General features: G+C 49.5%; 1 protein-coding gene across 7 annotated transcripts in view; it reads right to left on the reverse strand.

The window, feature by feature from the left end:
• The window catches only part of Iqsec3 (IQ motif and Sec7 domain ArfGEF 3), a 93,822-nt gene that overhangs the window by 30,333 nt on the left and 49,854 nt on the right, over positions 1-13,635 (reverse strand). For all 7 annotated transcript variants that reach the window (XR_013050133.1, XR_013050132.1, XR_006070575.2 and 4 more), the window contains 2 exons: positions 4,187-5,286; positions 2,317-2,478 (listed from right to left, as the gene is read on the reverse strand). Coding sequence is in view for 3 of the 7 variants with exons in the window: in XM_042274030.2 (XP_042129964.2) it covers positions 2,317-2,478; positions 4,187-5,286 (1,262 nt within the window). In the remaining 4 variants the exon portion in view is untranslated. The remainder of the gene's footprint in view (positions 1-2,316; positions 2,479-4,186; positions 5,287-13,635) is intronic.

Consider the following 13,635-nt stretch of genomic DNA (forward strand, 5'->3'; position numbering starts at 1 on the left):
GTGGCATCATGCTTCTGCTCTGTACTTCACTTTTCTCCCCATACCCAGGACACCAGCAGGAAAGCCCTGGTCTTCTTATTGCCTTTTCACATTCCTCTCTCATCCCTCCCTATCAATGTCCAGGTATGTAAGTTCCTTGAGCCCGCGAGCTCATGCTTGTTCCCACATACAAATACAGAATGCCTAGTCCAGGTCCATTCTAAACATAGAGTAGGCATTCAGTGTTTGTTGAGTGAATAATAATAGTCATCTTGTTCTCCTTTGAAGCCCCAGCACTGCCCTCAAGCCCAGGGGCAGCTCTGAGACTCTCTGGCAGGATAATAAAGCATGCACCCTGCATTTAGGGCAGATGATTCTGTTTTAAACCAGTTACCGACCAGTAAATGCACCAAGGAATGGGAAAGATGACAGATTCAAGGAATGGGAAAGATGACAGATTTCACGTCTCAGAGGGACTTGTGAGACCATGCAGCCCAAATTTCACATCTCCCAGATAAGGAAACAGGACTTAAGCAGATACATTTCCCATGCTACTTAGCACCCAGGAGCAGAGACAGACGAATCTTAAAATCTACCCATCAGCTACCTCTCACTAGAAATGCTAACTGATGTGGGTCCAGCTCAAGCACGGGTACCTCAGATGCCAGATTAATTCCTAGCCTGGCCTTCTCCAGCATGGGCCATAGCAGCAGGCCCAGGTCTGACGCTCTTATCCCCCAGTGACTCACCCAATCCCTACCATGCCAGGTCTCCTGGGAAGGGTGACAATTAGTTTTCACTGCATTGTTCAGCACAAAGCCTGTGTCCTGTAGAGCAAATGTGGGCTTGGTACTAGAATGCTGGCCCAGTCCCATGGGATGGGGGTGGTGGAAGAAAACAGACATAGGGGAGCAGGGTCACTCTTGTCCCTGCCCCCCAGAGGACAGAGACAAATCAGAGTCACCTTGGGAGTGTGGGTCAGCTGGTCAGAAGGAACTTAGTGGAAAGGAAAGAGACAGAAGGCCAAAGATAGGACATGGGGTGGGGAGGGTGGAGAATGTGGTCTTTCTCCTCCTCCTTTATTGTTTCCTGGGTATCATTTCAGGGCATGCCACCTACAAGGGCTGGCAGGAGAGGGAAAGGAGGAGCTGAAGGAGAAGAAGGGAAGAGTGTAAATGGGAATGGCTGGAGTTTATCAGTTCTCACTACTCTTTTTAGTGTGCAGTTCTAGGTCCTGGCTCCAGTTTCCAGAGAGGCAGGGGGAGGGCATTAGTTCTGCCTAACCAATGCCATCCAGGGAGGCTGAGATCCTTCAGACGGGGCTCAGTCCTTGCTGCCCTACCTGCACTGAGATGACACTCCCCCGTCCACCATCAGTGACTTCAGAGTGTGCAAGAAGCTGCCGTCTGGGTCTCTAAGTTCTCCCAGACCATGAAGTGTGCCAGGATGCCCAGCCTCATCCTCAGGGAGCAACCAGTCCGTCTGCATAGCCAAATCCCCCGCCCTCTCACTAGGTGGGCCACAGAGAGTATGCCATGTCTACCATGCCAGAGTGCCATGACTGCTCCATGAACAGACTCATCCATCCAGCACTGGCCAGAATCAAGGGTCACAGTGACCCTTGGCCCTCTCTCTGTAGCCCTTACAGGAACAAGAACAAGGAGGACAGGCTTTCCCAGGGGTCTGGAGTAGAACTTAGGGACCCTCTTCACCTATCCCCGGGGAGAGGAGGCTCCAGGGCTCTGTTCTTCAGCCAGAGGAGTACCACCCCTGTCCTCCGGAGGTGGAGCTGCTGCTGACCAGTGCAAAGCCCGGGTTAGCTAAGGCAATCCCCATCGCCCTCACCCCAGCCATTTACTGCAGTTGGAGGCATAGGCTCTTCGGTGGCGAGTTTGTTGGTTAATTCATGTTTATGGACTCTTAGTATTTCCCTGTTTTAATGACACTCATCACAGCCTTGTTTTCTCCATGTTTTGCCTCTACCAATATGAAAATGAGCCCTGGCACGGGGGTGTCCCGGGGCTGCTGGGACAGGTGCAGAGAGAAGGTAGGCTGAGGAGTTGTCCCCCAGAAATGGGCACGAGCTGTCCAATTCATTAATTATTATTTATCTCTCCCTCCCTGCCCCTGTTTCTCATGCCCCAGGGTGTCCCCGGAGCATCCAAAGGCTCCAGGCTCATCCGACCACCAAATGAATGACTGTACCTAGAGCCACTCGGCTGGCTATAGGAATCTGGCTGTAGCAAGGATTCCCACCTCCCAAGAAATAATGAGAATGCTTGGGTCCAGGGCATGTATGAAGGGAGGGAGAGCAGGGGCTGTATCACGGGCACTCACTCCAGCACGTCGCGGTTGAACGGCTTCTTGCTATTGCCCAGGAACTCTCCTATCATCTGGCGGCTGAGGCCTTTCCGCTGGAGGAGGAAGTGGGCCACACCGATGGGGGTGTCAGGGATGAAGCCACGTGAGATCAGGAACTGGATGCCCTTGTCCGGGTTTCTGTAGAGGGGTTGGAGTGGGGAGGAGAGAGGAAGCCAAGGCTGTTTGGGACTGTCCTGACCTCTACAAACCCCGGGAAATCTACTTTCCAGGGACCACCGGGGCTCCCCATGGGAGCAACTGTCACCTGAACATCACAGGGGAGGGGAAGGTATGGGCCTTGGAGCAAGAAGAGGTCTGACGCAAGAAGAGCCCAGAGCAAGTAGAGAGACTCCCTTCTCTGTTCCTGCCCTAAGGCTCTGGGCAGCCCTGAACCCGCCCCCCTCCGTGGGGGGGTGCTGAGGAGGCACGTCCTCCAGCCTGCACCTCAGCTGCTCCTGGAGCTGGAGCTCGCTGGCTCTGAGGACATAAATAAGCACTGGAAACCTTTCCTCAACTGTTTGACATTTTCAGGACATCAAGCCTGTGACTGCTTTCCTACCAATTCATTTGTATTGTGTTTCGCAAAGGTACCAGCCCACATATAGGGGGAGGGAATCAAGCTGGTTCTTCACTAGAGATAGCCTGGGGATCACAGCTTGAAGGATGAGAATATCTGATTTCATGTGCTCGCAGAAGGAGATGGGGTCATGATGGTGTGTTATGGTGGGGCAGCCTGATCTGCAAAAAGATGCATGGCTCTGGTCTCACCTAGGTTTACCTCTTGCTAGTGGTTGAAGTGTACAATCTTCCTCCCTCCTGTGAGCCTGTTTGCTATTCTGTGAAATAGGAGGATGGTCCCCATCTCCAGATACCATTGGGAGGCTTGCAAGTGAGCTACCAGGCTGACCCGGAGCATCTTGAGGCCAGGGGCCATGTCTCACTCATCTGTCTGGTACAGGCCTGGGACGCAATAAATAATAATTGTATGAATAAATGAGTGCAGGAAAGGACTCATGCTCTGAGCTGGGAGCTACAAGGGAATGGATGGGAGAGGGATAATGAGTGTCTCATGGACTTTATGCCTCACAGGGAGGGAGGGAGGTGTCTACTTGCTCTGTGTCACTGGGCATGTGTTCCTGTTGCACAGTCTTGTTTGGGTCTCTGAGATACGGCAGTCATAAATCTTTCTCCTTCCACTCCCTAATTCCTTTTCTATCCCACTTGGTTCTCTGTACTTCTTCCTGTCTGTCTCTCCTCTTACCTACCCCTCTATCTCATTAAAATTATTTTAAGATAAATTGTTATTGTGGGGAGAGGGAATGGCCTTCACAGGAGATCAGAGGACAGCTCTGGGGAGTCTCCTTTCTCCTTCCACCTTTTTGGTTGTTCTGGGGGACAGAACTCAGGTTGCCAGGTTTGCGCAGACGGAGCCCTCTCAGCAGGGACTCCATCTCATTTTTACACGGTCTTCCCTCTCTCCACCATGTCCTCATTTTGTGATCCCCGTGAAATAACACCGTTTTCCTAACTTCATTTTTATCCTCAATGATTCCTGCTCGGTCTTCATATTGCCTGTGCTCAACTCTGTATTTTCTCACTTTCCAAACCACCACTTCATCTTAAAAAAAAAAAAAATATTGTGAAAAACCTATGCTTGATGTGTTGGTCATCAGGAAAAATAAAATGTGTACTTCTTAAACATTCCCTGGGAGCTCGGGCGAGGGGTATCAGGCCAGGCACAAACTGCTTGGGAAGACCCTGGGAAGATGCTGTCAGGACTCGATATGCTGCAGGTTCCCTCTTGGTCCCTCCCTCCAGTCCTTCCCAGGAATCCAAGCTCACTCACATGTTGAAGAGGTTGAGGCCGATGCGGTACAGCCGCTTGCGCAAGGTGTCGGTGGAGAGCGTGGGGGACCTGCAGCTGGCTGGGTTCTCGCAGTGATAGCGCGGCAAGCTTAGGATCACCGCCTGCAGGGCCTCCTTCGAGGCAGCGGCCGAAACCTCTGAGCCAGATTTGGCGGACTTGGTGGATGCGCTGCTGCTGCTCAGCTGCTCAGAGTTGTCGCCTGCCTCGGCCCCTTTCCCTGACTGCCCCCTCTCTTCCGCTTCCTCCTCTGCCTCCACCGCCACCGCCTCCTCAACCACGGCCTCGGCAACCACCGGTCCATGTGCGCCCTGGGCGCGACTCTCTGCCGCATCTGAGTTCTCACCCGGGGGTTCCGCCTGTTCCGAGGCTGGGGCTTCCGAGATCTCCTGAGCCGTCGCGGCATCCCCCTGCTCGGTTTGGCCCTCCTCTGGCTCAGCTGTGGCCTGGTTGGTCTGTGCGCCCAGACAGTTGGCCACAGACAGGGCGGTGGAGGAGGAAACAGAGATGTTCTGGTTAGCGATCTGCACTGTGACATCCCTGAAGGCCATCATGAGGGTACCGCTGTGACCCTGTGACAGGCCACCGGCCTCATCTCCAGACGCTGGGCCACTCTCGGGCTCCCGCGCCTCGGCCTCTAGACCTTGCTGTCCCGCACTCGAGTGCAGGGTCTGGTGGAGCTGGTATGCGCCACTCTCCTGCAGTGAGCACATGGTCTTGAGGCTCCAGGTGCTGAGGGCGTCGTCGATGGACTTGGCCAGGGACTGCACTTGCTCGGTGAAGGAGTCCTCTAGCTCGGTGAGCGAGCCTGCGAAGGTGGGTGGCAGGGAGGGCGAGCGCCCCAGCGGCAGCCCCAGGAGCCCGCAGCCCTCCAGGAGCGCCTTCTCCGCCACCAGGCTCTCGGCTGTGGGCGCCCGCACTTTGCGCAGCGAGATCCGCCGGGGAAGGCGGCTTTCCAGGAGCGAGTTACGGATCTTCTCAAAGTTCTTGCTGAGCTGGTACTGGCGGAAAGCGGTTTGGATGGTGCACGCGGCGCGTCGGGATACCAGGTGGCCCCCGTATTTGTGTTCTAGCATTTCAATCTGCAGCAGGGACAGAGAGAAGGGCTCAGTTAGGGAGGGTGGAGGTAGCATGGATTAGATCAGCACAACCCACCATGGGACCCAGGTTCTGGGTCCCCAGTGCACAAGGTAGTTTTACTGGGAGCCCACATTCAAAGACCCCAGACCAGACATGCCTGATATGCCAAGTCCTTGGCAAAACTCCTAGAGGCAAGATGGAGGATTACACTCAAATTCGTGATGCCCCCTGTGGCAGTGAACAGAGATGTTTGGATGCAAGTCCCATTTAGCTAATTTCTTGATTATTAAAGAACTCTTACATCAGAGATGCATGCTGAAGTATTTATGAGTAAAATACATATCCCGAATTTGTATCCAAATACAGTAAAATGTACTAGCTAGCATGATATTAATATTAATAAGACATTAATAAAGATGGTTGGAGCTTGGTGATGGCTGTATGGGAGTTTATTACACTATTGTTTCTGCCTTGTTGCACAATTAAAAATAATTAAAAATGAAAAATTAAACAATGATGCTTATTAAGATCAATCAATCAAACAAACAAAACTCGCAGCGCCCACTTTGCTGCCCTGGGGTGCTTCTGTTTCCCGGAGAGCACCACCAGCTTGGCGTCTGGGTTGGACCATCTTTGCATGAGCGGTCCTCAGTCCAGATTTGGGCGTGTGGGAAGTGGTCCATAAATGTGAACATAATGAGAGGGACAATGGTCCAAGAGTAAGCTCCCCCACACACACCATGATTCAAATCACCTTTATATCACTAGGAGCTGTGCAGCAAGGGCCAAACTTGGTTAGGGCCCCACCTGAGCAGAGCTCCGGGCATCCCCGTGTTCAGGGTTTTGCCTTGTTCTTCAGCTCTGCCCTTCACCTCTGATCCCCCCCCCCCCCCGACCCACCTTACGTTGCTATGGTTCTTGCTTTCTTTACTTTACCGAAACTTCTCAAGAAAGGACTAGGGAGACACCCCTCAACCCAAGTGACTGACCATTTAACCACACCTCTTGGAGGGCTTTGAATTTAACCAAAGGGTCAGGCTAAAACTAAGGTGATCGACTTAATTAGTATTGTAGACTCCTAGGTAAGTCCCTCGAATCCTTTCGGAGTGAATATGTGTACCTTGATTCTGAAATTATGCCCTTCACTTATCCTTGCCCTCCACTTACACCCTATCCTTCTGTAACTAAAAATCTGGATGAGTGGACTGAGAATCACCACAGCACTAACATCCCACATTCCGTGGGAATCCGGATGGGAGAGGAGCACAGGTAGATTTGCTATCCATGAGGCAGATGGAAAGGCAAGTCCATCTCGCAATATAGCATTGTAACCTGCTTCCTGATAGACTCAGCCCACCAAAGGCCATGTCTGAGATGGCTGGTACAGGCTCTAAGCATCAGGAGGAAGCCCTACAGTGCCATCAGATTCATGTGTTACAGGGGAGTCTTCAAGGTGATATGAAAAAGCATATCATATGGATGGGCTTGGAGATGTAGCTCAGTGGCAGAGGCTTGCCTAATTTGTGTAAGGCCATGGGTTTCATCTCCAATGCAGCTTTAAAAAGAATCATACCAAGTATGTTGTCTATCAAATTACCAAAAAATTAGCAGCTTAAAATAACACGTTTATTTCTCAGGTTTTTTACATCAATAGTCTAAACACAGTTCAACTGGGTTTTCTGTGCAGGGCAGTACCTCTGGGGGACTTTCCCACCTGGGGCAAGGCTGCATCTCTGTTCTAAGCCTCAGCGGACATGCTAGAGTTCAGCACCGAGAACCCATGAAGCCATGATTTCTTTTCTGCCTACTATGATGTCTGCAAGAGCCAGAACAGATTCCCCTGGGGCAGTGAGCCAGATTTCTTAGAGGTACATGAGGAGCTATGTAGAGAAACCAAGTAGCTACCCTCCAGCTTTGTGGTAGGCAGAGTTCCAAGATGGTCCCAATGAGTCCTCACTCTGCTGTACTTATCCTATATAATTCTCTCCCTTTGAATTTGAGCTGGCCTAGTTAATGTGATAGACATTATTCCTGTGAGTTTCCAGTATATTAGAAACATAGTTCTGATCAACTGTCAGTTAACAAAAGGGAAATTGTCCTTGTTGTGGAATATTTACCTATGTACAGATGTGTTATATTTATTTGTTTATGCTGTGGAATATTGCTTTAGCTGTGTAAAGGTATGTTACATTTGCTTCTGCTGCATTTTTTTTTTAACTCTGTAAGGATGTGTTACATTTGTTTAATTATGTAAAGATGTGTTGCATTTGTTTCACCTTGCCTGCCTGAGGTACCTGATTGGTCTAATAAAAAGCTGAACAGCCAATAGCTAGGCAGAAGAGGGATAGGCAGGGATGCTTGGCAGAGAGAATAAATAGGAGAGAAGGAAGAGGGAGGAAAGAACTAGAAGAAGAGAAAAGAGAAGAGAACGAGGAAGAAAGAGAGGGACATGCCCAGAGCCAGAACCCAGGTAGCAGACAGACAGACAGACACCGGAGAAAGTAGGAAAGTAAGACATACAGAAAGAAAGGTTAAAAGCCCTGAAGCAAAAGGTAGATAAACAGGTTAATTTAAGTTAAAAGAACTAGCCAGAAATGAGCCTAAGCTAGGCTGAGCATTCATCACTAATAAGAAGCTTCCATATCATGATTTGGGAGCTGGTTGGTGGCCCCAAAGCAAAGGTCTGGTGCACGTCCTGGTGGGTCTGATGCAACTGGGTAAACTTTTTCAGATAAGACAAAACCTAAGGTGGATGATTTCCTGTGTGCCCCAAAGGAAGAAACTGCCATGTTGTGGAGAGTTAGATGAACAACACAGCCTTTACCCCCATTTTTAAAATCCCTTCTGAAGGACCATGATGAACTCACTCAAGGCCCAGACTTTGTATCTCTTTCCCACTGGTCCATTTCTACTTCCTAGAGTAACCGACACCCAAGAGCATCTTGGCAGGTGAAAAGCTTCCATAAGCAACTAAAAGAAGATACAGAAACCCAGTCATTACCTAAGACAGTTCTAAATGGTAAAGGATCTATCTGCTTTGTATGGTATTGTACTGGTTAGTTTTTTTGTTAATTTGACACAACCTTGGGTCATCCGGGAAGATAAAACCTTAATTGAGAAAATGTCTCTATCAGATTGGCCTGTAGGCAAGTATTTAGGTATTAATATTAATTGCATTATTAATAAGTATTAATATTCTTAATTAATGATTGATTTGGGAGGGTCCAGCCCAGTGTGATAGTGCCACACCCCTGAGTAGATGGTCCTGAATTGTGTAAGATAGGAGGCTGAGCAAACCATGAAAAAGAAAGCCAGGAAGCAGCATTCTTCCATGGCCTCTGTTTTCGTTCCTGCCTCTAGGTTCCTGCCTTGGCTTCTCTCAGTGATGGACTGTGACCTCTAAGCCAATGAAACCCCCTTTCCCCAAGTTGTCTTTGGCCATGATGCTTATCACAGCAACAGGAAGCAAACTAGGGTAGTTATCACACTAAGAGGCAGAAGATGGCCAAGATGACCCCAGAAAGGTGCATCTTCAAGCTCAATGTCTATACTGTTTGAAGAAATGAAATTTTAGACTCCTGTTCCTGTCCTACCAAGTTCTTCCTACACTTTAATCCTCTCTGTTCAAATCTGAAGTGTCTCCTAGTGGCTTGTACTTTGAATGCTTGTCCCCCAGCTTGTAGTATTGTGTTTTTTTGGAGGGGGTGGAGAGTGTAGAGCCTTTAAGGAGGTAAGCATCTGCCTGGTGGGAATAGTAAGTAAAGACAGGCTGTAGCCAGCTCTTCCTCCTGCCATGCTCTCTTTTCTGATGAAGTGAACAGCCCCCACCACTTCGAGCTGAGATGCTACACTATGCTTTCTCTGCAACTATGGACCAAACCCTCTCAACCTGTGAACCAAAAAGCATCTTTTTAAAAGTTGTTTCTCTTAGGTATTGTGGTTACAGAAACACAAAACTAACTGGCAAACCAAAAAACACCCTGGTGCTCCAGAAGAGAGCCTTAGGCCTTTGGAACTGGTTTGTAGGAAGAATTTGGAAGAGTTTGGACATACGGGTTTGAGAATCACTAGAATGTTGTCAGCAGAGATGAACCGGTTGAAGCTTGAGAGGCTGGAATGCTGATGTTACCGTGGGTAGTCAAGACTGTGCTCTGGGGATTTCAGATGGGAACAAGGACTCTATTGGGAACTGGGCTACAGCCATTTGGGTACAGCCTGGAAATAGTTTGAATCCTGCCTGTACCCTAAATTTTTTTGGGGGGGAGGGCGTGTTTTGAGCAAGTTTTCTCTGTGTAACAGCTCTGGCTGTCCTGGAATTCACTCTGTAGACCATGCTGGCCTCACAGAGATCTGCCTGCCTCTGCCTTCCCAGTGCTGGGTTACAGGTGTGCCCTACCACTGCCTGGCAGTACCCTAAACTTTTAAGTTAGCCTAAATTAAAAAGTAATGGGAATTTCAAGACAGCATAGCATTCACATTGTTGAGTGCTTGCAGCCAGGTGTGTAGTCACAATCTGGAACAAAAAGCAGTGCTCAGAATAGTAGTTGTGCTGGATGGTTTTATGTCAGTGTTACAAACTAAAGTCATCTGAAAGAAGGGAACCTCGATTAAGAAAATGCCTCCATAAGATTGATTGGGCTATACGCAAGCCTGTAAAGCACTTTTTTTTTTTTTAAATGTAGTGATTGGTGGGGATGGGCAGCCCACAGTGGGTGGTGCCACCCTTAGGCTGGTGGTCCTGGCTTCTATAAGAAAGCAGGCTGAGCAAGCAAAGAGGAGCAAGCCAGTAAGTGGCACCCCTCTGTGGCCGCAGCGCCAGCTCCTACTTCAGGGTTCCTGCCTTATGTGAGTTCCTGCCCTGCCAGCTTTTCATGATGAGCTGTTATATGGAACTATGAGAGAAAAAAAACCCTCTTTACTCCCCAATTTGCTTTGGGTCCTGGTGTTTCATCACAGCTATAGTAACCCCAACTAAGATACATTTAAAGTGGCAAGACCACCTGCTGGAGGCTCCAGGTTGTAAAACTTGCAAACTCATTCAAAAGACTTACCTTTGAAAAGAGAGTGCCCCTGGGGCACTTACTTGTAAAGGACTGCCTAGAGAAGTGTTTTCTCAGGTTTAACCATACAAACTCTCAGAGGCTGTTGTAGCTCTGATGTAAAATGGTCCCGCTACTGCTGATGCTCTCCACAGAACTTGGCACCATGTACATGGTGCTGGTTTTGTAGGCATCCAGGATACAAGGGTTAGTGAAGTCATGGAGACTTGGACCTAGATTTTTAGGGAAGGGCTGGAAGGTCAATAGGGTCATAGCCCTACTGTAGGGAGCCTTTGACGGGGAGATGTGTGAAACTTTAAAGGTGAAAACCTGAGATACAATAAGACCCCAGAGTGCTAGAGATGCCAAGAACATGAAATATTTGTCGGCCAAGGAAGGCTGTGAGCACTGGTGGAATCAGCCCACGAGAGAGGATTGCAAATGGCAGGGCTGCCCAGGCTTGGTGGAACTCAAATGATGCCACAGTCGCCAGAAAGCCAGAAAACTTGACATAGTCCCTGATGAGTTTTGGTCTGGCTGTGTGGTTCTCCCTTTGGTTTCTATGTTCTCATCTCAACTTTTTTTTTTTTTTTTGAATGAGACTATGTAGTCATTGCCTATCAGAAGCATGTAACTCACTTTTAATTTTATTATTTATTTTTTTATTAAGAGAAACTCATTATTTTTTAAACATAGGCTCACAATTAAGAGATTGCTTTGAGTCTTAATGAGACCCTGCAGTTTAGAGCTCCCCCGACTTTTGGGGGTGTATATTCATTGTTCCTAGTGTCCAGTTTCATAAAGTCAGTTGATGTCAAATAGATCGTGTCCTTTGACAGTCTTTGCTTCCTTTCCCTGCCTCTCTTTTCTTCCTGCTACCCCAAGACTCGGGCTGGTAAACGGTGCTGGAATTGTTAAGACCTGGGTAAGCTTAAATTTGGACTAAATGCACTTTGTATTATAAAATGCCATAGATGGAGTGTTTTGACTTGAATGTAAGGTGGTCCCCACAGGCTCATATTTTAAATGCTCAAGCTCCAGCCATGGTATCATTTGGGGACATTATGGATCTTTTTGGAGGTGGAGCCTAGCTGGTTACGAGGGGTGGACCTCTGAAGGTGATACCCAGAATCTGGTTCTTGTCACACTCTGACCTGCGGTGAAGAGCCCTACCACTGGACCCCACCACTGTGGAGTAAGCTGCTACTCCACACTTTTGGCATGATGGGATTGGAACTATGAGCCCCCCAGACCAGTTTCTTCCCTTGAGTTGTCTCTGAGAGCCAGGTGGTCACAGACATCACGGGAACAAAACTGAGTGCTGTGAAGGCGGAGGCTTTGCTCGCCCTTTGCGCTGCCTGGTCCCAGTTCTTGGACGGTGCCCGACACACAGTCAGCATCCTATGTAGTGAATAAATGAGTGCACAAATTCCCAGGTTACCCGTGTGACTCTTAACGTCCCCATCTGATGCAGAGCAAATGACCCAAGGCATCTGTCTCCTCTGGACATATCTTCATCTTTGTGTTTCTTATCTGCATTTCCAACCTCCACTCTTCTATCACTGCCTGTCTCCTGCCTTCAGACCCTCTCCCAGTTCTCTGAAGACTAAAATACAACTCCATTTGACTCTTCTGCCCACGAGGCCCCAGCTTACCCTCTATTTTGCAGTGAACCTCTTGGAAGACTAGTGTACTCTCGGCCTCCTTTCCAAACTATTAGACTCCTGAGCTACCTCCTGCTCTGCCTCCGTGTTCTTTGGTTTCTATGCATCCTACAACTTTGGAGGTCCTCCGAAGTGACCCTCAAGAAGACCAGCTATGTGGCTTCCTCAGCACTGGTCCTCTCTCTCCCCTCCTCTCTGAAACTCTTGATGCCCCCTCCTGTGAAACTCCTTGACGTTCGGGACCCTTGTCCTGAGTCAGACTATCAATCCTAGATTCTAGCTGCAGAAGCCCTGTGCACGCCAGTCACAAATTATGTGCCTACCATTTTCAAGTCTCTAAGCACATTTTTACTTTTTTCCCCCCTATCCATTTCAGAGCCTCTTCCACGATTTCCATGTTGGGAATCTAAGAGAGCAGCTTATGCTGGCTGATAATTAGCAACTAATTAAGAGGGGAGGCATCCCAGGGAAAGCCTTTGGCAGGACTCTAAATACAATCCCTAGACCCTATCTCCATACCCTGCCCACTGTCAGAATGCCACTCTAGTAACTCAATGAGCAAACATCATGCGGGGAAACAGCCCCTTTAGGTCTCCTGTACTGGTGGACCTTGGGCATGTGTGGGCCGCTGCTCAGCCTTCTTTCTCAGCTCCATAGATTCCCCTCTCTTCAAGACCTGTCTCAAAGGTGCGTCTTCCAGAAAGCCGCTTTTCCCTACCAGCCAGCCAATACAGAATGTTGTCCAAACTGTTTTTCCAGGACTTTGGGGGGGATATTCAGACCACCCACCCCTCTCTTTGTCTACTCTTCTCACAGCAGTTTCTACAGGGGTATCATTTATTTGAGACATTTGCTAGGCCTCCGTTCCCCCGGATACTCGGGCAGTGCCTGGCTTCTCAGGGACAGCACAGACATTAGTTACTACGTTGTTACCCTCTGCTCTGGTCGCTCTGCACGGCCACGCCCTCCTGGCTCCAGCTGATCCGGTACTGCCTTCTCATCCTTGAAAGCCAGCTCCATGTTTGCACCTCTGCCGTGCTCTGAACCCTCAGCATCCCCATGCTGCCCGGTGCTGGGCCAGACCCATGGCTGGAGCTTAGTAAATGCGTGTGGCCGTGAGCTAAAGTGAACTCTTCCCTGTGCTTGGGGGCAATAAAAACCCAGACTTTCTCCCTGATCTGGGCTGGGAGCCAAATTCCCCATCCTTCCTCCCCTTCCATATTGCCAGACAATTTCTCATAGCACTGAGGAGCTCTGCAGTGCTCCAGGTCAGGTCTACCCAGTCACCCCAATCCTGTTCTTAACGGGGTCAGGTAGAGAGCTAGGAGGTGATGTGGCAGCCTGGAGTGTTGGGGGGTGGGTGGGAGTGGGCTGGAGTGCCTGGAGGGGGGCTGGAGTGCCTGGTGTGTATGGGGGGGGCTGGAGTGCCTGGGTGGGCGGGGTGCCTGGGGGTGGGCTGGAGTGTCCAGGAAGTGGGGGGCAGCTGGACCTACTGGCCAAGGAGCAAGTCTGTTCACTTCTCCCTGAGTCCTATGATTTATAGGTAATTAATTGCGGCCCTGACTGCTCCCAAGAGAAAGATCTCTCAGCTTCTGCCAGGAGCAGCAGTGAGGGGTTCTCAGTGTCACTGGGACATGCTCCCTCTTTT

Source organism: Peromyscus maniculatus, chromosome 3, assembly GCF_049852395.1.
Source record: "Peromyscus maniculatus bairdii isolate BWxNUB_F1_BW_parent chromosome 3, HU_Pman_BW_mat_3.1, whole genome shotgun sequence".
NCBI lineage: Eukaryota > Metazoa > Chordata > Mammalia > Rodentia > Cricetidae > Peromyscus > Peromyscus maniculatus.